A 27,825-nucleotide genomic window follows, 5' to 3' on the forward strand; every position below is an offset into this window, starting at 1 on the left:
GGCTGTATGGTTAGGGTTGATGTTCTACTGCAGAATATATTTGGAGCCAATCAGGCATCTTTATTGAATGTGGTTCTCTTGCATATTTTGTTAAGGTGAAAGTAGCTAAAGATCTTCGATTGCGCAAATTGGTAAAATTAGGTTTTTCTAAAAAAAGTTATTGCTATTAATATAAAACATCTATCACCCATGGCATGGTGAAGCATGTCAGTAAGGACGTTCTCCTTATTGGTGCCTTGAATCCATTTGTTTTTTAATTCTTGAGAATCTGACTGCAGCTTTTGTCCTAGGCATGCCTTGGTTGCTTAAATATAACACTGTTATTGACTGGTACGAGGGCAATATTGTATGCTGTAGCTCTAAAGGGGGCTTTACACGCAACAATATCGCTAACGAGATGTCGTTGGGGGCACGGAATCCGTGACGCACATCCAGCCTCGTTAGGGACGTCGTTGCATGTGAAACGTATGAGCGTCTGCTAACGATCAAAATTACTCACCTAATCGTTGATTGTTGACACGTTGTTGCTTTCCCAAATGTCGTTGCTGGTTCAGGACGCAGGTTGTTGGCCGTTCCTGAGGCAGCACACATCTCTATGTGTGACACCCCAGGAATGACGAACAACACCGTACCTGTGTCCTCCGGCAATGAGGTGGGCGTGACTTTCATGCGGCTGCTCTCCGCCCCTCTGCTTCTGTTGGATACCTGCCGTGTGACGTAGCTGTGAAGCCACACAAACCGCCCCCTTAAAAAAGAGGCTGTTCGCCGGCCATAGTGATGTCGCTAGGAAGGTAAGTCCGTGTGACGGGCCTAGTGGTATTGTACGCCACGGGCAGCGATTTGCCCGTGACGCACAAACGACGGGGGCGGGTTCTATCGGCAGCGATGCTGTGTGTAAAGTGGCCTTTAGTGTCAGAACAGATTTATATCTTTATCTGTGAATTCATCTAACACCTAATTCTGGTTGACAAATTGGTCAACTTGAATTATTTGAAAATTTTGCTGATGTTTTTTCTATACTGCAATTTGAAAAACTACTCTTACTTAAATTGTATGATTGTCCCTTTAAAATGGAATTAAGGCCGCTTTACGCGCTGCGACATCGCTCAAGTGATCTCGTTGGGGTCATGGAATTTGTGACGCACATCGGGTCGCTTTAGCGATGCCGTTGCGTGTGACACCTTTGAACGATTTTGCATCATTGCAAAAACGTGCAAAATCACTCATCGGTGACATGGGGGTCCATTTTCAAATATCGTTGCTGCAGCAGTAACGATGTTGTTCCTCATTCCTGTGGCAGCACACATCGGTACATGTGACACCGCAGGAACGAGGAAGCTCTCCTTACCTGCTTCCCGCCTGCAATGCGGAAGGAAGAAGGTGGGCAGGATGTTCGTCCCGCTCATCTCCGCCCCTCCGCTTCTATTGGGTGGCGGTTCAGTGACGCAGCTGTGACGTCGCTGTGACGCTAAATGAACCGCCCCCTTAGAAAGGAGGCGGTTCACCGGTCACAGCGACATCGCAGGGCAGGTAAGTAGTATGACGGGTCTGGGCAATGTTGTTCGCCACAGGCAGCGATTTGCCTGTGTTGCACAACCGATGGGGGCGGGTACCCACGCTAGCGATATCGGTCACGATATCGCAGCGTGTAAAGCGGCCTTTACACTCTTATCTTCCCAGGGTTAAAATACATAATCTTTCGGGTCCAGAACATAAGATCATGAAAGGTTATATGGTATATAGTTGGTAAAAAGGGTTCGTCAGTACTTCTAGATTGAGAATATGTGCAGGATTCTTTTTTGTTCTTAATAAAGATCCAATTAGGACTATGTATAAGGCCTCTTTCACACGTCCGTGGAAATCACAGACGTTTTTCACGGACGTGTCAAAGGTGCGTATTTTCCTCCGTCTGCCGTTTTTATGTCACGTGTGCTTTCCGTGTGTTATCCGTGATAACACACGGAGACCGGAAACTTTCTGCTCACCTGTCCCTGGCGTTGCTCTCTGTGGTGCTGATCTTTGGTCTCCGGTCCTGCCGACTCCCCGCTGCTGCTGGTTCCGCCTGCAGTGCAGTGAATATTCAATGATCATAATGAGCAGGGGTCGGAAGCAAGTGACAGCAGTGGCAGAGACGGCAGTGCTGGAGAAGGTGAGTATTGATTTTTTTTTTCTTACAAACACATGTGTTTTCTCCGGTGCGTGTCACACAGGTCATATCCATGCGGGCCGTGTGACACTTGTGATGCCGGAGAGAAACGGACATGTCTATGTGTAGAGCACACGGGCACACGTATGCTCCACACATACACACGGTCCATAACAAAACATGCACGTGTGCGCAGACCCATTTATTTTAATGGATCTACGTGTGTACCCGTGTCTCCAGCACGAGAGGAAATGGACCAAACACGTACCGGAGACACAGACGTGTGAAGGGGGCCTTAACTACTGGGAACTTAACAAAATTACCATTATGAATCAGCATCCTCTGCCACTCTTCCCTGGTCTCTGTAACTAGCTGTTGGGAGTCTAATGGTTCACAGAACATGAACTCAGGGGTACATATACTTGTATTCATATCAGGGAAGGGGATGAATGTAATACAGCATTTAACACACCTGAGGCTGGTCATTATGAATATATGGTGATACTTTTCAAACTTAGTAATGCCCCAGCTGATTTCCAAAATTTAGTTGATGACAATACTAGAGATATAAGTGGTTAATTTGTGTTTTTCTGTTTAGATGACATCAACATCTTGGTTTATTGACCTAATCAAGAGTTGCACATCGGAAATCTACACATTAAATTACTATGACTCAAAGAAATTCCTTAAATTTGCTAAACTTGTGCTTTCTATTTTTAAGAAGTAAACTTCCGAAGGTGCAGATGTTAGAGACTGGGCGCAACCCAAGTGTCTGAAAACTTTTCAATATGTTCTGCAGTTCACTTATTACTATCATAATTGTATTAAATAATTTTTCCTATATTGGTAAACCATTGACTGTTTTAACTAAGAAAGAGGATGATGTAACAAATGGAAGTTTGAAACAATCTGAGCCTTTATGGAGTTAAAAGAATGTCTTCTGTCTGACTCTGCTTTTGTTCAGTGTGATCTGGACTGTCCTTTATGGTGGAAGTCGATGCCTCTGTGGTTCCAGTTCAAGCCGATTATATCTGCTCTGAGATCAGGGAAAGCTTGAGAAGGACAGAAGACAGACACACTTATTTACCAAGCTTTCGGCTTGGGGCTAATGTGTGATTATACATTAAATATATTAAAGCTAAGGTTCCCCCCATTAAGCTAGGATCAAATTTATTGAAATAATAAATAACCTGGATATTGGTAATGCAGCTGATGTGATTTATTTGGACTTTGCAAAGGCATTTGATACTGTACCACATAATAGCCTTATACTAAAGCTCCAGAAGCAAGGACTAGGGGACACAATATGCAACTGGGTAAGGAATTGGCTAAAAGATAGGAAACAAAGAGTAGTCATAAATGGTACATTCTCTAAATGGGCTATAGTCAGCAGTGGGGTGCCGCAGGGATCTGTGCTTGGACCGATTCTTTTTAATCTCTTTATTAATGACCTTGTGGATGGGATTGATAGTACAGTGTCAGTCTTTGCCGATGACACCAAACTATGTAGGATATTAAAAACTGACCTGGATAGTACAATATTACATAAAGATCTGGATAAGATGTCAGAATGGGCAGATACTTGGCAAATGAGATTTAATGTTGATAAATGTAAAGTAATGCACCTAGGACGGAGTAATCCTATAGCTGCATATACATTAAATGGAAGTAAACTCGGGACTACAGAACAGGAGAAGGACTTGGGTATTCTCATTACAAATAAGCTGAGCAGCAGCACTCAATGTCAGGCAGCAGCTGCTAAAGCAAACAAGATTTTAGGGTGTATAAAAAGAGAGATTAGATCCCGTGATCCCAACGTATTGTTACCCCTCTATAAATCACTTGTAAGGCTACATCTGGAATATGGGATCCAGTTTTGGGCTCCATATTTTAAAAAGGACATTCAGAAGTTAGAGTTAGTTCAAAGGTGGGCAACTAGACTATTACAAGGAATGGAAGGCCTCCCATATGATGACAGGTTGAAAAAGTTAGATATGTTTAGCTTAGAAAAAAGACGTCTCAGAGGAGATCTCATTTATATGTATAAATACATGTGTGGTCAATATAAAGGACTGGAACATGACTTATTTCTTCCAAAGACAGTACTAAGGACCAGGGGGCACTCACTGCGAGTGGAAGAAAAGCGATTCCAACAGCTAAATAGGAAAGGGTTCTTTACAGTTAGAGCAGTCAGACTGTGGAATGCCCTACCACAAGAGGTAGTAATGGCAGATACTATAACAGCTTTTAAAAAAGGGCTGGATGATTTCCTCAGTACACTAAACATTGTTCGTTATAAATTACTTAGTGACTAAATGTAGAACTGGTGGAGGAAGGTTGAACTAGATGGACCTAGGTCTTTTTTCAACCTAAGTAACTATGTAACTATGAAATATGACATTATTAGTGTTGTCAACTAAGTAGCATTCCACTTAAAACATCCTTCTTCATTCTGCCTACCCAACATATTCGATAAATCCCTGTTCAAGACATATTGTTTACCAGTACACACTGCTGATAATCCTCATCCTCCTGTATTGATTGGAGACAGTCTAAAATATGAGACTAAAATGTTCCTTGATTCCTTGATGTTGTAGAGGTAATTGCAATACGTGATATATTGTAAAGGTTATAGGCCTGAAGAAAAATATTGCTAATGCCAATAATATTGTCAGGAAATTCCCATATTGGTCCAAACCTTCTGTGCCTGCTGGGCATCACCTCTGAATCTGCTTCCTTCACTGGTCCATATTGCAGCACTGTCATAGATGACTTTAAGAGACCACCTTCTGACTTTAATACCTTCTGTTAACCTTGGGTGGGCCTGCTGACTATTTAAGATCATGAATGCCTGTTCCTCATTGTCTGGTTCAGACCAGTTTTTTTGCTTTTGTTCTGCCTCTTTGATTTCTGAATTTGTCCTTGGTTGTATAATGAGCATGCCACATGCCTGGTGTTTTTTCTCTTGTTCCAGACTGCATAATTTTGACCATCCTTTGACAGCCAGCTCCACTAGCCAGGCTACCATGTCTGCCTTGTGACACTGCCTCTGTTCTTCAGAAACTAAAGTTTAGTCATTTATGCTAATTAGGATGCTTGATCCAGTTTTGGTGGGGCCAAAAGGCTTATGACTCATTGTGCTCACTGGTCCCTTTCTGGCAATTGACAGTGCCGGCTTGTCTGAGCTTACTGTGCAGGCAGAGTTCACTCCAGGCAAGAAAGCATTGGCTATCACCAGTTAAGGATGTGGGGTCATGCAAAACTAGTGGGCAGAATTGTACCATGAGGCCATAACATGGTGCACCAAGCTCTAAAAATTATTTGATTAAGCTTCAACTTCAGCAGGAAGGAGATAGCAATTACAACACTACATGTACAATTTCTATAGTGTATAATTCCACTACAAGGCTATAGGATTAGTTTCTACAGTCAGTTTTTGTGGGGGTTTTTTTATATAGAAAACCAGTAGGTGCTCTTGCTGTGCTCAACCCCAACAATAACATAACACTGTTTTTCTGCACATACTCATCTGTTGGCCCGGAACTGCCCCAATTATCAAGCCTTCTACTTTTCCATGCACTTTTTTTGTGTTGCCAGGTCCTCTTAATTGGCATTCTGCCAGCTTCATAAATGTTCCTCTCTTTCACTTCCCAGCTTGCATTGATCCCACTATTGTTCAGTGGATTACTTGCCATGAACGGAAAGCTAACCTCTCTGTTGAGTCTATATGTAATTTGCCAAAAAGGAGAGCATGAAGAGATAGTCAAAGACTTGTGCAGTATCCGTTCCTGGCATCTCTGCAGATGGATTATACTTAACAATATGCACTAGGTAGCAAGTTAGAAGTAAGACACCTAATTGCCTGCATTTTGGAGCTGGCTCATTACTCACCACACCTAATATTTGAATATTAATATATAATATCAATGGCTTAATCAAGATGGTTTGGATAGATACATATTTAATGTCTCAGGCCAGTCAGAAACTAGTTTAAAAATATATGTAATCCTAAACAAAATAGAGAAAATTACCAACCAGGGAAAGCAAACTCGCTCAATTGTAATAATTTTCTAGGAGAATTACTTCATTTTCTGGAACAATTTCAAGATGCAAACACTTTTGGCGATGACTGTACATAAAATGTAATAGTTTCATAGTTATACAGCAAAAGTACATAAATGCATGTACAGTACTGTAGCTTATGAACTTTTGTGATACTTTCTAAATAAGTAAGTGAACTGATAAAAACTTGTAATGTTATACATATTTAAAGGAAAACTCCAATTACAATGAACATTTTCCAAGTGTTTCAACATTATCCAACTGAAATAAAAATGATTTAAGAACTACCTGTCAGGTCCAATAACATTATTAACATTCAGATATAGGGTTAATCTGTAGGTTAATAGCAATAAAAAGGTGCCTGGTCATAGTGCGGGGCTATGCTTATAGCCGCTGCACTCAGTGATGTGAGTGGTTACTTTAGCCGCTCCGAGTATACCTGTATGGCTGAAAGCCAGCTAGTACTGGGAGAAAATAAGCTTATTTTCTCCTGGTGCCACACTTTCAGTACCTTTATAATGATATTACCCAGACAATTAACCCAATATCTACAGGTTAATAGCTTTATCGGAGCTGACTGGTTCCTTTTAAAAGCAGTTAATGGTATAACAAATGAAGCTAGTTAAACCCCTGTCACTTCAGTGAAGACCATAACAGAGAGGTTACTGGAACGAGACATCATTCATTACTTCCAGTCCCAGTGCAGACAACTGGAACAGCCTATGCTGAGGGGACTTGTTTCAACATAGTATTACTTCAAGTATGGTATTATTTAATTTTGTATTTACTGCTTTTAGAGGGATTATATAAGCTGAACAAATGCTTTAAGCGACTTGCTTTTATCTAAATCATATTTGTTATCAGTACACAGTATTCCTATGACAGGTAATATGGGGATAGGTGAAGCTCTATCACCCTGTGGATGTGGTGTGTAATGATCGTTGCTGCACTTCTTATTATCTCTGCTCTGTTATTTCCAATGATAAAGTGATGATAGGGGAGTGATGAGAGAGGGCGAGGTTGGGTCAGATTACTAACAGTCAATGAGTGAGCACAGAGCGGAGCTAGGGCTGATTGCTAACAGCCAATGAGTGAGCAGAGAATGGACCTTGGGCAGATTACTGACAGCCGATGAGTGTGCAGTGGGCGGGCAGAGGGTGGGGTTGGGGCAGATTACCTACGGCCAATAAGTGTGCAGAGTGCAGATAGACAGTGGGGCTGGGGCAGGTAACTGAGCCACTGAGTGTGCACTGGGTGGGCAAAGGTGGGGCTAGAAAAATTACTGACAGCTACTCAGTGTGAGGGCAGGACTGGGGTAGATTACTGACAACTAATGAGTGTGTGGGCAGTGGGTGGGACTGGGGCACATCAATGACAGCCAATGAGTGTGCAATGGGCAGGCAGAGGGCAGATCTGAACACAGTCTGGGCGGGGCCAGCTCTAGCTATAAGGTTTGGTAAAAAACAAGCTCAAGTTTGGTAGAATGATAGAATCACAGGTAAACAAAGTTGTTAGCAGTCACGGATTAGCTTAAAAAATGTTTTGGATTTTGAGATCGGACAACTGCTTTAAGTAAATTGGGTAATGTGTCAGCAATAAATATGATTGATTGCTCTCAGTGAGAGAAACAAAATTAAAATTTTGTAGTTGTGATACCTTTTAATGGCTAACTAAAATAAAAATAAAATATGATGTTATAAAGCAAGTTTTTGAGACATCTCAGGTCTCTTCCTCAGGCAAAGGTATCATAACTACAAAATTTTAATTTTTTTTCTCTCACTGAAAGCAATCAATCATTTTTCAACTGGCTAACAAGGTACCAAAACCTTTTTCTTTTAGCAATAAATATAAAATGATCATTCACATTCTTCATCTAAACCCATCCAATTGTGTACCGTTAAAACAGCCGATGGGACTCGTTGCTCCTGTGGAGGAGAGACTTTGCTCAGATTTTCTCAAATGAAAGATAAACAGTATAGAAGTATTTTACTGATTCCGCAACATTAGTAAACAAGAGAGGAAGAAACCAGGCCAAAGGCGCCCTCCATCTAATATCCTGCAATGGATGAATTGGGTGTAGGTGTGTGAAAAGTAATGGAAAATGTTCCAAAGTAACAAATTGGAAATGTTGCTGTTGGGCACTGTTTTTATGTATAAACCCCTCTAATACTATTCTAGGCTAAAATATATGATACAATGGCAATGACTAAGTTACAAGTTATAGAGTCTCTTTTGTAAAGTCAACCCCTCTTCTCTGTAGTTTTTTTCCTACCACTTCCAATAATAACGTTATTTTGTCAGTCATTGGGAAATACATGAATAAAATATTATATCATCATGTTTACAAATAAATGATGGCAAATAACTGTTGTAAGCTTCCTCACGTGAGACATATTCCAGGAAACATTACTGTGCTGATGTCTCATGGTTGGGATATTATGTCAATCACCAGAAAATGTCTTGCGCGCATTGTCACAGCTGTATGACAAGATATATCCATATGAAATGCTTTATAAAGGAATGCTTTTTCAACAGAAGATTTCTCATAGTATATTTGGTAAAATAATAAGGCAATGTTGCGTTATTTGGGATATTACAGCTTTCATGTAAAGTCATACTGACTGTGGAAAATAATGGAAGAAATATTTTAACATGAAGATAATCGCATCTTTCAAAACATAAAAGTGTCTTTGCAGCATAAATAAAATTAAATACATAAATCTCCATGTCTTCCTTTCATTCATTTTCTAAAAGTGATTAGTACCGCTAATTTAAAGAGAACCTGTCACCAGAGTTTTCCATATAAACTGCGGCCACCAGTAATAACCTCTTAAATACACTATTTTAGAATGCTGTATATAAGTCCCCAAGCCAATCTCTATAGCCTAAAATTGACCTTTTATTATACTCACCTGTGGGGCAGTCCGGTCTGATGTGCTCGCTGATCTTGATCCGGCGCTTCCTCTCTTCTTGTGATCGCTGTCCTCTTTCCCTGCTTTGTGGGAATGATGCATCCTATGTCATCCACACAGTGGACTCCATTGATTTCCTGCGCATGCGCACTTCTCTCTGCCCTAGTGAGGGTAGCGCTATGTATTGTAGCACGCATTCATTGGGGTTCATTGACCTATCCCCGCTCCTGCACCTTATAGTACTTTGTTCTGCCCTCAGTAGGGCAGAGAGGAATGTGCTTGCGCAGAAGCGCAATAGAGGACACTGTGTGGATGATGTGGGAGGCATTATAAAGCAGGAAAATAAGATGGCGATAGCAAGAAGAGAAGAAGCACTGGATCAAGACCAGTGATGCCCACCGGACCGCCTCGCAGGTGAGTATTATGTTATGCAGATTGGCTTGGGGATTTCTATACATTATTCTAGAATGCTGTATATAAGAGCTCACTGGCGGTGGCAGCAGTTTATATGGGAAAAGCCTGGTGACAGATTCCCTTTAATTAGAATTGCTGTTCTATATACTGTTTTTATTGCAATCTAAAGTAATCCCTGGTGATTTATATGTCAATGAACTTGTTCTTTTTGCCTCTAACAGGTTTCGGACAGATGTGATTACGTCTTTGTAAATGGAAAGGAAATGAAAGGAAAGGTTAATGCCATTGTGAATTTCTCCTATCAACATTTCAAGCCCTCACTAGAAATGACAGTATGGGTTCCACGGCTTCCTCTTCTGATAGATGTGTCTGACACTGAATTAAATCAGATCAAAGGTTGGAGGGTTCCCATAATGGGAAATAAGCGGTATGTGCAGCATAATTGTGCTTAATGTCAAAATGCCCATGTCATTGACTTGTGAAATCAATGGTTTCTGGTGCTCAATATAATCATGAATAGAGGACTGCTAAATGGCTCTTTAGTATTGATTGTGTTACCTAAGGATTAATAGCACCCTAACCTTTCACTGATAATGTGTAAGAACATCTTCTGTTATACTGTACATGGTTGTAATATTATTCTCATGTGATTAGACTGGCTAACAAATAGACAAAAACACAATTTTCATCGGATTACTCCTGAAATCAAAACTATGATTTTGCCTTTTTTCACACAAGAATTATATTACAACTGTACAGTATAACAGATGTTCTTACATATAATCTTATGTCTGCAGGCAGTTTAACGTCCATCCACTAGATTAAGGCTCTGCTCACAAGAGAGGATATTCTCCCATGCAATAATCTGATCCCTCTGATCAGAGTTTGAGCCCAGAGTCATATACTGTGATCCATTTCCCTCATATGAGAATAGGAGCACAGGTGAGGCGAAGGTGAAGAATATAATTTCTCCATTGTCTGCATCTGTGTAAATAAAGACTGCAGTTGGATGTCATCCAAGTGCGTCCGATGTTTCACACGCAACCATAGACTTGAATGAGTGATCGCGACCCGATATATGCTGACAATCGCAGCATGCTGCAAATTTTTTTCTCATGCTATATCGGTATGAGAAAAAATACACTTATCAATGGTGGCCCATAAACATCGGATAGCCCGCATCCATGTAGGCTTGTGTTGGCGAGCCCAAAAGGTTTAATAGTTTGACAACAACTATGGCTCTGAATTTTAAAACAATGTTGCAGTTATGTAATTATGTATAGCTTTGCGTAACTTTCAAAACAGAATGTCTAGCACGAAACGAAAAGACAAAAATTAGAGTTTAAGCCAAAAACATTCCAGTACAACATAAACCAAAGACTACTTCCTAAACAATAAAGGGAAATTTAGCTTTCCACCCTAGCATTTTGGCTTAGAGTCAGTAATAAAATCCCCTAGGATTCCCAAAGTCTCTTTTCAGCTTGATGGTTTTTTCTAATCTTCAAACAGCTTCTTCACTGCTCATTTCACATATAAATGGCTGTCAATTTTGATTATAATGCATTTACAGGGCACTGAAACAGCATTTGCCACTCACCCAATTTCTGTTATTTTTTACTTATTTACTTAATATAAATATTCATCCTCAAGCTAATTTTAACACAAGATTAAAACAGCCTGAGAAAGCACAACATGCAGGTTTTACATGATCATTCCATTTATCGACGGAAAAAAATATTCAAAATCTACAGTGCTTAGCATAATTGAGTACACCCTCTTCGAAAAGTACGGTTTCAATCAATGTATCACTGAACACAAGAACAGTTTAAAACAATTTGAGAAGACTGAGTTTCATAGAACATTATTAACCAATAGCTTTAAAGTAAGGTTAATAATAAAAGTATAAGAGTATAACTTTCATTACAAAATCTTCAATTTTACTCAAATTAATAAATGCAAAACTGAATACGCCTCACATCAAAAAGTACCACATCTAGTATTTTTGATGACCTCCATGAGTTTTAAAGACAGCACTAAGTCTTCTAGGCATGTAATGAACAAGTTGGTGACATATTGTACTATATACTGTATCTTTTCTCATTCTTCAAGAAGGACTTCTTTTTAGAAACTGGATACTTGGTGGAGAGTGATGCTCAACTTCTCCCTTCAGAATTACCCATAGGTGTTCAGTTGGGTTAAGGAAATATACTTGGGCACTAAATCACTTTCACTCTGTTCTTCAGAAATGTAACAGATGTGTGTTTTGATTCATAGTCTTATTGGAAAAGTGCACGTCTACCAAGGACACAGAGTGATGGTAGCATCTTCTCTCTGAATATAGAGCTGTACATCTGTGAATTTATGATGCTATCAATTAAATGTATTTCCCTGACACCAGCAGCACTCATGCAGCCCCACATAAGGACACTGCCACCACAATGTTTCACTATAGGCATCTTGCTTTTAGAAAAATGAATTTAAAAAAATGCATGGTGCCTTCAGTGAAACATGGAAGTGACAATGTCTTTATGTGGGGCTGCATGAGTGCTGCTGGTGTTGAGGAGCTACATTTAATAAATATTAGCATAAATAGACTCATAAATTGCTCTATATTGATAGGCAAAATGCTATCATCATTCCATGACCTTGGTAGACATGCATCTTTTCAACATGACAATGATCCAAAACACATCTGTTGCATTTCTGAAGAGCAGGGCGAAAGCGACTCAGTATGTCTAATGATCTTACCTTAACCAAACACCTATGGGAAATTCTGAAAAGTCAAGTTGGGAATCACTCTCCAACCAGTCTCCAGGCTATAAAATAGGTCGTTCTTGAAGAATAAAAAAAAAATAGATGTTACAATATGCCACCAACTTGCTCATTTCATGCCTACATGACTTGATTCAAGAAAAAGCAAAATATCCAGCGGATCCAGGCGTTTTTTTTTGCTTAAAATAATTCTTTTATTGCTGTACATTAAAAGTTCATAGGAATGGCATCCAGCAGATAAAGGTCTTACATCAGATTACATCCAACGCGTTTTGCCACTTGGATGACAGGGTGATGAAAATTTCATCACTAGCGTCATCCAAGTACCCGCCCATAATCTCGCGCCTGCGCAATAAGATCACCGGCGCTGGCGATTTGAACAGTGCTCAGTCCCGCGATAGTGCCACTGGGCATGCGTGAGACTTCAGGAGCACTGTGGAAGATGTGGGCGGCGGCCTCATCTATGTGTCAATCAACACTGGTGAATGGCGAACAGCGGAAGGAGAGAGAATAACGGACGCACTACAGCCCGCCCCCGTGGCCAGAAAAGCTCATTAGCATACCAAAAGGTAAGATTTTATAAAGTGTTTATTTATGTCTGAAAGGGGGGCCAGTAGCAAGATGAACCTTTCTAGAATGCAGCCCAGGAGCTGCAGAAGGGGAATCTTTTAGTTTCATAGCGAAAATTCTAGTGACAGGTTCCCTTTAATAAAAAATGGTCTTTAAATTTGTGAACTCTGAGTGAGATTTGCTAAACTAAATGTGTCAGAATTGCATCTCAATTCACTCTGAAATCTTTTATACTTGGCCTGCACCACAATTATTATGCGTTTTAGTGCAGAGTATGGCAAACAATAGGTAGCAAATGGAAGAAACTAGTCTAACATGTGTAACAAGATGGGGTAAATCTGTTACACAGCAGGCACCACAGTGATAAATTCAGTGCATCTTCCTCCTGCCTGGTCTAGCTTAAGCTTAAGCGTAAGCTGAAAAGAAGTAATAAAATATGTTTCCACATATGTTTTGCTTTTTTTTGTTATATTTTACTGCAGCTGTTGGCATTATATATGGTATATACTACTTCAGAACTCAATATACGTGCATTATTACTGATGTATAATGACTTATAATAACTGTACATGCTCTGCATATGGGATTGGATGTGTAGGTTACAAAGTTAACAGTAGGTGAGCTTGATTTTTGAGGCTCAGATTTTTATATTGTCCTATTAACATATACGGAGAGTCATATCATTATGAAAATAATAATTTATATAATGTCAAAATAACCATCATTTTCATAAAAGACGAATATACTTCTGCCACTTTTCCACACCCTGTTTTGTTCTATTTTTCCCAAGAGCAAAGCATCTAAATAGAGCATGCTATACAACAACTAGATTGCACCCACCCTGTCATTCACTTTACATAATGGTTACATAGAACTGTCAGAGAAGAACAATAGCAGTGGAAAACTGCTGATTACAGCAGCAAAACATGTAGTTTACAAATTTGAAGAGCATTATTTGAAAGCTATTAGCACAGAGTATATTGCACTGTTCTCTTGAGTATAATTATACGAAATGTGTACACTGTATTAAATGTTTCAGGGAATAATACAGCAAGGAGGAGGGATATCATCCAATTTATCTCGTTATCAACTTGTTGATTTGTCAATGCTTTCTGTACCATTTATATTTTATAAGGTTTATGTGCAGCATTTTTACTATATTCCTATAAGGTATTTACTTTTTGTAAAAATGTGGGGTGTTATTTGCTGATTATTTTCTTGTTGCCTCCCAATTCCCCAGTTATCATGCCAGACACACAGGGCTGCCACTAGGAATTTCAGGGCCCCATACTGTCAAAATTTTGGGGCCCCCTTGAAACTCTGCCCAAGCTCCACCCCAGCTCCGCCTCCACCCATCAAGTCTTCTACAGTCTCACCGCCACTCTTGGAAAAACATATATATATATATATATATATATATATATATATATAGTATATTATATACACACACATACAGTCATGACCAAAAGTGTTAGCACCCTTGCAGTTGTTCCAAAAAATGAAGTATTTCCCTCAGAAAATTAATAATACACCCCTTACACCGCCACACTCCATAATAGACCCTTTACACAACCTATCTTTATAATATCTCTCCCACACTGCCCCATGTATTATATCCCCTCCACACACTGCTCCTCTGTATACTATTCCCCCCACACACTGCTCCTCTGCATAATATCCACACACACACACTGCCCCTCTGTATAAAGTCCACACACACTGCCCTTTTGTATAATATCCCCCCACACACTGCCCTTCTGTATAATATCCCCCCACACACATTGCCCCTGTGTATAATATATATATATATATATATATATATATACACACACATATAATATATGTAACAACAAAGAGCCAGCACCAATGTGCACTAAGGCATCAAATATTCCAAACTGCATTATAAAAATTTTTTTGAGATTTTTGGCAAAAAATTGCAATTTCTTGAGCTGCTTCGCCACGTCACGGCAAATCTCATTTGAAGCAGTCCTACACTAAAATATTTTTATAAAATGTGCCATGCGGCCTCACATATAAATAGCAGAACTGCTCTCAGCAGCACTCACCTGGTCTATTGCAGTCCCGTACCCATGACTGAGTCATGGCTGTGGGCGGGACAGGTCCAAGCAAATGCTGCATGAAGTATATATATAGCCTGTGGACAAAGCCTGATGACCCAATGTGAACAGTCACCAAACGCCAAAATCTATACAGATGGAATACATCCCAAATTGGGGTGCATAGCAAGGTGGAGGTCAACCACCGACCAATTCAACAAAGAAACAACAAAGAGCCAGCACCAATGTGCACTAAGGCATCAAATATTCCAAACTGCATTATAAAAATTTTTTTGAGATTTTTGGCAAAAAATTGCAATTTCTTGAGCTGCTTCGCCACGTCACGGCAAATCTCATTTGAAGCAGTCCTACACTAAAATATTTTTATAAAATGTGCCATGCGGCCTCACATATAAATAGCAGAACTGCTCTCAGCAGCACTCACCTGGTCTATTGCAGTCCCGTACCCATGACTGAGTCATGGCTGTGGGCGGGACAGGTCCAAGCAAATGCTGCATGAAGTATATATATAGCCTGTGGACAAAGCCTGATGACCCAATGTGAACAGTCACCAAACGCCAAAATCTATACAGATGGAATACATCCCAAATTGGGGTGCATAGCAAGGTGGAGGTCAACCACCGACCAATTCAACAAAGAAACAACAAAGAGCCAGCACCAATGTGCACTAAGCCATCAAATATTCCAAACTGCATTATAAAAATTTTTTTGAGATTTTTGGCAAAAAATTGCAATTTCTTGAGCTGCTTCGCCACGTCACGGCAAATCTCATTTGAAGCAGTCCTACACTAAAATATTTTTATAAAATGTGCCATGCGGCCTCACATATAAATAGCAGAACTGCTCTCAGCAGCACTCACCTGGTCTATTGCAGTCCCGTACCCATGACTGAGTCATGGCTGTGGGCGGGACAGGTCCAAGCAAATGCTGCATGAAGTATATATATAGCCTGTGGACAAAGCCTGATGACCCAATGTGAACAGTCACCAAACGCCAAAATCTATACAGATGGAATACATCCCAAATTGGGGTGCATAGCAAGGTGGAGGTCAACCACCGACCAATTCAACAAAGAAACAACAAAGAGCCAGCACCAATGTGCACTAAGGCATCAAATATTCCAAACTGCATTATAAAAATTTTTTTGAGATTTTTGGCAAAAAATTGCAATTTCTTGAGCTGCTTCGCCACGTCACGGCAAATCTCATTTGAAGCAGTCCTACACTAAAATATTTTTATAAAATGTGCCATGCGGCCTCACATATAAATAGCAGAACTGCTCTCAGCAGCACTCACCTGGTCTATTGCAGTCCCGTACCCATGACTGAGTCATGGCTGTGGGCGGGACAGGTCCAAGCAAATGCTGCATGAAGTATATATATAGCCTGTGGACAAAGCCTGATGACCCAATGTGAACAGTCACCAAACGCCAAAATCTATACAGATGGAATACATCCCAAATTGGGGTGCATAGCAAGGTGGAGGTCAACCACCGACCAATTCAACAAAGAAACAACAAAGAGCCAGCACCAATGTGCACTAAGGCATCAAATATTCCAAACTGCATTATAAAAATTTTTTTGAGATTTTTGGCAAAAAATTGCAATTTCTTGAGCTGCTTCGCCACGTCACGGCAAATCTCATTTGAAGCAGTCCTACACTAAAATATTTTTATAAAATGTGCCATGCGGCCTCACATATAAATAGCAGAACTGCTCTCAGCAGCACTCACCTGGTCTATTGCAGTCCCGTACCCATGACTGAGTCATGGCTGTGGGCGGGACAGGTCCAAGCAAATGCTGCATGAAGTATATATATAGCCTGTGGACAAAGCCTGATGACCCAATGTGAACAGTCACCAAACGCCAAAATCTATACAGATGGAATACATCCCAAATTGGGGTGCATAGCAAGGTGGAGGTCAACCACCGACCAATTCAACAAAGAAACAACAAAGAGCCAGCACCAATGTGCACTAAGGCATCAAATATTCCAAACTGCATTATAAAAATTTTTTTGAGATTTTTGGCAAAAAATTGCAATTTCTTGAGCTGCTTCGCCACGTCACGGCAAATCTCATTTGAAGCAGTCCTACACTAAAATATTTTTATAAAATGTGCCATGCGGCCTCACATATAAATAGCAGAACTGCTCTCAGCAGCACTCACCTGGTCTATTGCAGTCCCGTACCCATGACTGAGTCATGGCTGTTGGCGGGACAGGTCCAAGCAAATGCTGCATGAAGTATATATATAGCCTGTGGACAAAGCCTGATGACCCAATGTGAACAGTCACCAAACGCCAAAATCTATACAGATGGAATACATCCCAAATTGGGGTGCATAGCAAGGTGGAGGTCAACCACCGACCAATTCAACAAAGAAACAACAAAGAGCCAGCACCAATGTGCACTAAGGCATCAAATATTCCAAACTGCATTATAAAAATTTTTTTGAGATTTTTGGCAAAAAATTGCAATTTCTTGAGCTGCTTCGCCACGTCACGGCAAATCTCATTTGAAGCAGTCCTACACTAAAATATTTTTATAAAATGTGCCATGCGGCCTCACATATAAATAGCAGAACTGCTCTCAGCAGCACTCACCTGGTCTATTGCAGTCCCGTACCCATGACTGAGTCATGGCTGTGGGCGGGACAGGTCCAAGCAAATGCTGCATGAAGTATATATATAGCCTGTGGACAAAGCCTGATGACCCAATGTGAACAGTCACCAAACGCCAAAATATATACAGATGGAATACATCCCAAATTGGGGTGCATAGCAAGGTGGAGGTCAACCACCGACCAATTCAACAAAGAAACAACAAAGAGCCAGCACCAATGTGCACTAAGGCATCAAATATTCCAAACTGCATTATAAAAATTTTTTTGAGATTTTTGGCAAAAAATTGCAATTTCTTGAGCTGCTTCGCCACGTCACGGCAAATCTCATTTGAAGCAGTCCTACACTAAAATATTTTTATAAAATGTGCCATGCGGCCTCACATATAAATAGCAGAACTGCTCTCAGCAGCACTCACCTGGTCTATTGCAGTCCCGTACCCATGACTGAGTCATGGCTGTGGGCGGGACAGGTCCAAGCAAATGCTGCATGAAGTATATATATAGCCTGTGGACAAAGCCTGATGACCCAATGTGAACAGTCACCAAACGCCAAAATCTATACAGATGGAATACATCCCAAATTGGGGTGCATAGCAAGGTGGAGGTCAACCACCGACCAATTCAACAAAGAAACAACAAAGAGCCAGCACCAATGTGCACTAAGGCATCAAATATTCCAAACTGCATTATAAAAATTTTTTTGAGATTTTTGGCAAAAAATTGCAATTTCTTGAGCTGCTTCGCCACGTCACGGCAAATCTCATTTGAAGCTGTCCTACACTAAAATATTTTTATAAAATGTGCCATGCGGCCTCACATATAAATAGCAGAACTGCTCTCAGCAGCACTCACCTGGTCTATTGCAGTCCCGTACCCATGACTGAGTCATGGCTGTGGGCGGGACAGGTCCAAGCAAATGCTGCATGAAGTATATATATAGCCTGTGGACAAAGCCTGATGACCCAATGTGAACAGTCACCAAACGCCAAAATCTATACAGATGGAATACATCCCAAATTGGGGTGCATAGCAAGGTGGAGGTCAACCACCGACCAATTCAACAAAGAAACAACAAAAAGCCAGCACCAATGTGCACTAAGGCATCAAATATTCCAAACTGCATTATAAAATTTTTTTTGAGATTTTTGGCAAAAAATTGCAATTTCTTGAGCTGCTTCGCCACGTCACGGCAAATCTCATTTGAAGCAGTCCTACACTAAAATATTTTTATAAAATGTGCCATGCGGCCTCACATATAAATAGCAGAACTGCTCTCAGCAGCACTCACCTGGTCTATTGCAGTCCCGTACCCATGACTGAGTCATGGCTGTGGGCGGGACAGGTCCAAGCAAATGCTGCATGAAGTATATATATAGCCTGTGGACAAAGCCTGATGACCCAATGTGAACAGTCACATTGCTGGCTTTTTGTTTTTTCTTCATTGAATTGGTCGGTGGTTGACCTCCACCTTGCTATGCACCCCAATTTGGGATGTATTCCATCTGTCTGGATTTTGGCGGTTGGTGACTGTTCACATTAAGTCATCAGGCTTTGTCCACAGGCTATTTACTTCATGCAGCATTTGCTTGGACCTGTCCCGCCCACAGCCATGACTCAGTCATGGGTACGGGATTGAAATAGACCAGGTGAGTGCTGCTAAGAGCAGTTCTACTATTCATATGTGAGGCCGTATGGCACATTTTATAAAAATATTTTAGTGTAGGACTGCTTCAAATGAGATTTGCCGTGACGTGGCGAAGCAGCTCAAGAAATTGCAATTTTTTGCCAAAAATCTCAAAATTTTTTATAATAAGTACAGTTTGGAATGTTTAGTGCTGTAGTGCACATTTGGTGCTGGCTTTTTGTTTTTTCTTCATATAATATATGTGCATAAATATATGCTGCCCCTCTGTATGCTATCCCTCTACACAAGCTGCCACTCTATATATATCCTCCCACCGAGACTGCTTCAATGTATATTGCCCACACCCACTACCACCCTGTATACTATCCTCCCCCGCCCCCCTCCCCCACACACACACGCATTGCCCTTCTGTATAATATTCTCCTGGTATATATTTCCTCCTCCTGGTATATGTGTCCCCATCCTGGTATACATGTTTCACTACTGGGCTCATCCTGGTATATATGTTGATATTCTGGTTTTCTGTCCCATTTCCTAGCATATATATCCTCTTTGTGCTATATTTGTCCTCATCCTGGGCCTCTTCTGACATGTATAACCCTCTTCTGGGCACATTCTGGTATATATGTCTGCATGCTGGTTTCTGTCCCCTTCCTGGTATATACAGTCATATGAAAAAGTTTGGGCACCCCTATTAATGTTAACTTTTTTTCTTTATAACAATTTGAGTTTTTGCAACAGCTATTTCACTTTCATATATCTAATAACTGATGGACTGAGTAATATTTCTGGATTGAAATGAGGTTTATTGTACTAACAGAGAATGTGCAATCCGCATTTAAACAAAATTTGACCGGTGCAAAAGTATGGGCACCCTTATCAATTTCTTGATTTGAACACTCCTAACTACTTTTTACTGACTTACTAAAGCACTAAATTGGTTTTGTAACCTCATTGAGCTTTGAACTTCATAGGCAGGTGTATCCAATCATGAGAAAAGATATTTAAGGTGGCCACTTGCAAGTTGTTCTCCTATTTGAATCTCCTATGAAGAGTGGCATCATGGGCTCCTCAAAACAACTCTCAAATGATCTGAAAACAAAGATTATTCAACATAGTTGTTCAGTGGAAGGATACAAAAAGTTGTCTCAGAGATTTAAACTGTCAGTTTCCACTGTGAGGAACATAGCAAGGAAATGGAAGAACACAGGTACAGTTCTTGTTAAACCCAGAAGTGGCAGGCCAAGAAAAATATCAGAAAGGCAGAGAAGAAGAATGGTGAGAACAGTCAAGGACAATCCACAGTCCACCTCCAAAGACCTGCAGCATCATCTTGCTGCAGATGGTGTCAATGTGCATCGGTCAACAATACAGCGCACTTTGCACAAGGAGAAGCTGTATGGGAGAGTGATGCTAAAGAAGCCGTTTCTGCAAGCACGCCACAAACAGAGTCGCCTGAGGTATGCAAAAGCACATTTGGACAAGACAGTTACATTTTGGAAGAAGCTCCTGTGGACTGATGAAACAAAGATTGAGTTGTTTGGTCATACAAAAAGGCATTATGCATGGAAGCAAAAAAACACGGCATTCCTAGAAAAGCACTTGCTACCCACAGTAAAGTTTGGTGGAGGTTCCATCATGCTTTGGGGCTGTGTGGCCAATGCCGGCACCGGGAATCTTGTTAAAGTTGAGGGTCGCATGGATTCAACTCAGTATCAGCAGATTCTTGACAATAATGTGCAAGAATCAGTGACGAAGTTGAAGTTACGCAGGGGATGGATATTTCAGCAAGACAATGATCCAAAACACCACTCCAAATCTACTCAGGCATTCATGCAGAGGAACAATTATAATGTGCTGGAATGGCCATCCCAGTCCCCAGACCTGAATATCATTAAAAATCTGTGGGATGATTTGAAGCGGGCTGTCCATGCTTGGTGACCATCAAACTTAACTGAACTGGAATTGATTTGTAAACAGGAATGGTCAAATATACCTTCATCCAGGATCCAGGAACTCATTAAAAGCTACAGGAAGCAACTAGAAGCTGTTATTTTTTGCAAAACGAGGATCTACAAAATATTAATGTCACTTTTATGTTGAGATGCCCATACTTTTACACCGGTCAAATTTTGTTTAAATGCGGATTGCACATTTTCTTTTAGTACAATAAACCTCATTTCAATCCAGAAATATTACTCAGTCCATCAGTTATTAGATATATGAAACTGAAATAGCTGTTGCAAAAACTCAAATTGTTATAAAGGAAAAAGGTTAACATTAATAGGGGTGCCCAAACTTTTTCATGTGACTGTATGTCCCCCTCCTAGTATATATGTCCCATCCTGGGCCCCTTCGGGTATATATATCCCCCTCCTGGGTACATTCTGGTATATATATATCCCTATCGTGGTATTTGTCTCCTTCCTGATATATAGTATGGTATGTCCTCTTGATCTAACATCTTTTCTGGTTTAGGAACAGACAAGTGGAATTGATGTGCAATATGGAGGATGCCTGTGCTGCTGATTGTAGCAATTATGGAAAAGATCGGTTTTACGCATAAAATTTTACTGATCTATTCCAGAAAAGACAACTGGCATTTCCCAATGTAGAGCCCTTACAAATGTAGTAAATATGCCCCAAACATCCAAATATGTTTTTACACACAAACATATCTAATCACATGTATCTTTGCACCACCAATAAATGACAAATCTTCTCCTATCCTTTGCAATATTTCAGGGGTTGTCCATTACTCTGACAACCCCTTCACAATACCTATGTACCTATGTTTCCCTACTGTAAACTAAGGCCCTGTGCGCACTGGAAAAAGGAATTTTCTTAAGAAAATTCCGGAGGCTCAGTAAGATTTCCGCACCTGCGTGAAAATACCGCACCGAAATCCGCATCCAAATCCGCATGCGGTTTGTTGCATTTTGCTGCGGATTTGGTGCGGATTTGGTGCGGATATGCCGCAGCCAGTGTCGGACTGGCTACTGGAGGAATCTCCAGTAATACCTGGCCTGGCCGCGGTTACCTGCACTGAACTGCGGGGCTCCCACCTGAGCTCCGGAGTGCAGCCTAGACTAAACTGCGAGCGCCCAGTGATTGATTTCCCGGTGATTGCAGCCTAGACTAAACTGCGAGCGCCGAGTGATTGATCCCCCGGCGATTGCAGTTTAGTTCTGACCGGGCTGATCTCCGGAGCTCAGGTGACAGCTCCGGAATACAGCCCGGCCTCTCTACAGCTGTCACCTGAGCTCCGGAGATCAGCCTGGCCTGAACTAAACTGCAATCGCCGGGGAAACAATCACTCGTCACTTGCAGTTTAGTCTAGGCTGCACTCCGGAGCTCAGGTGACAGCTCCGGAGTTCAGTGCAGGTAACTGAATCCAGGCCTCGCATTACTGGAGGTTCCTCCGGTAGCCAGTCCCGCAGCTACCTGCGGAAAAGAAGTGATATGCAATTGTTTTGCTGCAGGAATCCCACAGTAAAACATGCAGCTGTCAAAATCTGCATAGTGCGCACAGCATTCTTTTTTCCCATAGGATTTGCTGGTGAATCACTGCAAAGATGTTATGAACATTTTCTGCAGCGAAACATGCAGCAAATCCATGGGTAATCCACGGGAAATTCTGTCTAGCGCGCACAAGGCCTAATAACACCTATACTCACCTCCGCTGCGGCTCCGGCAGTGTTGGCATTGGCTCTCCCAAGGATCACATGACACTGTAGTGTCACATGATCCCTGAAGCCAATCAGAACTGACCTTTACCTCCTTCAGTTGTCTTGAGTTGTCTGCAGATGGGGAGACTGAAGCCAGCGCTGATTGGACAGTGTAACATAATGCATTGCAATCCTTGGGAGAGCCAGTGCTTACACTGATGTAACAGTGCCGACACTAGTGGAGAGTATAGTAGTTACTATTTTACTAGGGGGGAAAAGGGATTGAGAAGGGGATGCCGAAGTCTTGGACTTCCCCTTTAAACAAAGATAGCCCCTGGGCTGTACACTAATACCATCCGTGTGCTGTACGTGTTTTTCACGGGATCATACATTTGTATTGTCAATATTCATCCGTGCTGCTGGAAAAAAAAACCGCATGTTTTACATGGACACACGGACCATAAAAAACTGGACAATTCTCTTGTACTGATGAAGGCAGTGGATGTATTGACAAAAGATGACCGCATGTATGCAAATCACATGCTTGCGGTCATTCACCCACCGTTGGCACCGGGGAATCCTGCCAGCACGCACACTGTGAGCTCTGAGAATTCACAAGTTTGCAGTCCCATAAATTGCAGACTTAAGCGGGCTTTACACGCTGCGACATCGCTAATGCGGAGTCGTTGGGGTCACGGAATTTGTGACGCACATCCGGCCGCATTAGTGATGTCGTTGCGTGTGACACCGATAAGCGACTTTGCATCGTTGCAAAAATGTGCAAAATCGCTAATCGGCGACATGGGGGTCCATTCTCAAAAATCGTTACTGCAGCAGTAACGAAGTTGTGCCTCGTTCCTGCGGCAGCACACATCGCTGCGTGTGACGCTGCAGGAACGAGGAAGCTCCCCTTACCTGCCTCCCGGCCGCTATGCGGAAGGAAGGAGGTGGGCGGGATGTTACGTCCCGCTCAGCTCCGCCCCTCCGCTGCTATTGGGCGGCGGTTCAGTGACGCTTCAGTGACGTCGCTGTGACGCCGCACGGACCGCCCCCTTAGAAAGGAGGCGGTTCGCCCATCACAGCGACGTCGCCGGACAGGTAAGTATGTGTGACGGCTGTTGTGCGACACGGGCAGCGATTTGCCCGTGTCGCGCAACAGATGGGGGCGGGTACCCACACTAGCGATATCGGGACCGATATCGCAGTGTGTAAAGTAGCCTTTATACCCCAAGGCCGAACCACCCATTTTACCTCTGCAGGTTGTGATCCAGATCAACACAGTTCTGAGTCACTATGAGACAATCCCCCCAACCTCCTCTCATGTATTATACATTGTAACGCCAATCCCATAAAAGTTCACAGCCGCTCCGAGTATAAAGGGCTGAATTGATACCTATGCCCTTCACACACAAGTGCAACACACAGCACAGTGCAATACTTCAGGCCCAGCACACGGTGTAACACCCCTCCTACTCATACAAGATATGGAATGCAGCTGACCCTACAGCCCTCAGCCCCACAGGGTAACATCCATAGCAGCCTCACTGGGTAACATACCCAGCAACCCACAGTGTAACATCCCCAGTCCTTCCCTCACAGTACACAATGCTGGATGGATGCTGTATGCATCTTACCATCCATTCTAGAAACAGGAGCTGCCAGCAGGAAAATCACTGAGAGGCAGCACAGCAAGGAGGAGGCAGAGCCAGCACTGAGCCCCGCACAGTCCTGCTGCAGCAACAGATGGCTGGGAATCCCAGGGGAATCTACGTGCTGTGCTCCATCCAGGCAGGCTGCTTTAAAGGTACAGCGATATCCAGCTGCTACTAATGTAGCAGTTTTCAGGGTGGCCCTCAACAGCTGTTAGAGGAGCAGCTCAGCAGGCATTTGCCTCCTGGGTCAGCCCCACCTCCCCCTGTGATCTTCGGCCCCCTGGAGCACTTCCCAGCTTTCCCCGTTAACTGCCGCGTCCTTGCCACCTCTGCACTCTGTGTTGCCAATGAGGTCGCAGAATGATGACCTCATCACATCGAGCCGCAGTGCTCTACTGACCCTCCTGCTTCCAGCACAAATGGCTAATTTGCATGCGATGCCTGTGAAGCCGCATTGCCTGCAACTTTAGCGATGTGTTGTAGCTGAAGCGACATCGACAGGCCCCTCTGCTATGGCTGTGACTGGGGCCCGCTGAAGAGGAGGGGGGCCTGGTCAAGGCCTGGGGCTTAAAGTAATTACCCCGGGCCTGGCCGGGCCCCCACCGTCACGGGGCCCCCTACACCAGTCACAGTAGTAATGCCCTGATGGCGACCCTGCATACACATTATATATATATATATATATATATATATATATATATACTCATATACACATACACATTATATATGTATATATATGCTTAACCATATGGCACTATTAATTCCATAGCGCTTTACATACATTGGCAACAATGTCTCCATTGCAGCTCACGCTCTAAAGTCCCTATCTGTATGTCTTTGTAGTGTGGGAAGAAACCCACACAAGCACGGGAAGAACCTACAAACTCCTTCCAGATGTTGTCCTTGGTGGGATTTGAACTCAGGACCCCAGTGCTGCAAGGCGGCAGTGCTAACCACTGAGCCACTGTTATACTGTACATAACTCCTATCTAATTAAGAAATGATGGGAAAAGTGTATCCATGCATAGTCGAGCAACCTACAGTATGTATTCTCCATTATAAAAAAGCTCCCCCTAAGTTTCTCCCTAGTGATGACCACCATATACATACATTAGATTTAATTAATCTACAGCCTACGCAACCCTTACTTTATGCTTTGCAGCCTGGATACTTTATTGCATATCTAAAACAAAAAAAGAAAATACAACACATGTTAGTTGTGCTAGTTGTAAAGACTTAGCAATTATTGACCATTTGCTTTTTGGAGTTTTCGGTGCTTGTTACAGTGAGGGAGATAAGTATTTGATCCCTTTCTGATTTTGTAAGTTTGCCCACTGAAAAAGACATGAACAGTCGATAATTTTAAGCTTAGGTTAATTTTAACAGTGAGAAAATATCAAAAATAAAATCCAGAAAATCACATTGTATAAATTCTATAAATTTATTTGCATTTTCAGAGAAAAATTAGTATGTGATCGCCTACCAACCATTAAGCCTAGGTTCACATTTCCGTTGTTTTGCATCAGTCACATGCATCGTTTGACGCATGTGACTGATGCGTTATACAACGGATGAAAAAGAACAGAATTTATTGTCGGACTCCGTTGTGTGCGGAGGGAGTGTGGGAGTGCAAGGTGGGTGGAGCCGAGAGGGGCCGTGGCGCTGAGGAAGTCAGTGCCGCGGTCTGCATGGTTGGGGACAGGTGAGTGAGTGAGTGTGTGTGTATACATGCGGAGTGCGGGAGGGGGCGGAGCCGAGCGAGGAAGTGTCAGGCTCCCTGCACACGTAGCCAGTGTAAATATCGGGTAAAAACTAAGCAAAATACTTTGCTTGGTTACCCGACATTTACCTTGGTTACCAGCGTACACCGCTTAGCGCTGACTCCTTGCACACGTAACCAGGGTAAATATCAGGTAACTAGGCAAAGCGCATTGCTTGGTAACCCGATGTGTATCCTGGTTACGTGTGCAGGGAGCCAGAGAGAGCATGCGCAGCGATATCCTACGAAATCCTACGGATTGCGCTGCTCAAAAAACGTTACAAGCTGCGTTCCTTCCACCCCGCGGTCAGTCGTTCCACGACTAATCAGTCGGGCGGAGGATGCAACGCAGAATCATCAGTCACAATCTGCTGTTCATACAAGTATATGGGAACAACGGAATCCGCCAAACGGATTCCGTTGTTTACCAGAGCAGCGGATTGTGACTGATACAATTTAACGGAAGTGTGAACCTAGCCTAAGAGTTATGGCTCCTACAGACCATTGAGGTGCTCCTAATCAACTCATTACCTGCATGACAAGACAGATGTCTTAAATTGTCACCTATACTGTATAAAAGAGGCCTGTCCACAGACTCTAGCCTCTACAACATGGGCAAAACCAAAGAGCTTTCTAAGGATGTCAGGGACAAGATTATAGACCTGCACAAGGCTGGAATGGGCTATAAAACCATAAGTAAGATGCTGGGTGAGAAGGAGACAACTCTTTGGTGAAATAGTAAGTAAATGGAAGAAATATAAAATGAGTGTCAATCAACATCGATCTGGGGCTCCATGCAAAATCTCCCCTCGTGGGGTATCCAGGATCATGAGGAAGGTGAGAGATCAGCCGAAAACTACACGGGGGGACCTTGTTAATGATCTCAAGGCAACTTGGACCACTGTCACCAAGCAAACCATTGGTAACACATTACGCCGTAATGGATTAAAATCCTGCAGTGCCGCAAAGTCCCACTGCTCAAGAAGGTACATGTGGAGGCCCATCTGAAGCTTGCCAATGAACACATGGATGATTCTGAGGGTGATTGGGAGAAGGTATTGTGGTCAGATTAGACAAAATTGAGCTCTTTGGCCTTAACTCAACTTGCCATGCTTGGAGGAAGAGAAACGCTGCCTATAACCCAAAGAACACCATTCCCACTGTCCACCATGGAGGTGGAAACATTATGCTTTGGGAGTGTTTTTCTGCTAAGGGTGAAGGACTACTTCACCACATCAATGTTCCAATGGATGGAGCCATGTACCGTAAAATCCTGAGTGACAACCTCCATGCTTCTGCCAGGACATTAAAAATGGGTCGTGGCTGGGTCTCCCAGCACGACAATGACCCAAAATATACAGCCAAGGCAACAAAGGAGTGACTCAGAAAGAAGCACATGAAGGTCATACAGAGGCCTAGCCAGTCTCGAGACCTTAATCCAATGGAAAACGTATGCTGAAGCTCCGAGTTGCCAAGCGACAGTCACAAAATCTTAACATTTTAGAGATGATCTGCAAAGAGGA

At 42.2% G+C, this 27,825-nt stretch overlaps 1 protein-coding gene across 1 annotated transcript in view; it reads left to right on the forward strand.

Moving 5' to 3' along the window:
- The window catches only part of LOC142250231 (transmembrane protein 132D-like), a 1,501,062-nt gene that overhangs the window by 1,444,579 nt on the left and 28,658 nt on the right, over positions 1–27,825 (forward strand). Inside the window, exon 6 of the mRNA XM_075322366.1 lies at positions 9,756–9,961. Coding sequence (XP_075178481.1) covers positions 9,756–9,961 — 206 coding nt within the window. The remainder of the gene's footprint in view (positions 1–9,755; positions 9,962–27,825) is intronic.

Source organism: Anomaloglossus baeobatrachus, chromosome 1, assembly GCF_048569485.1.
Source record: "Anomaloglossus baeobatrachus isolate aAnoBae1 chromosome 1, aAnoBae1.hap1, whole genome shotgun sequence".
Lineage (NCBI taxonomy): Eukaryota > Metazoa > Chordata > Amphibia > Anura > Aromobatidae > Anomaloglossus > Anomaloglossus baeobatrachus.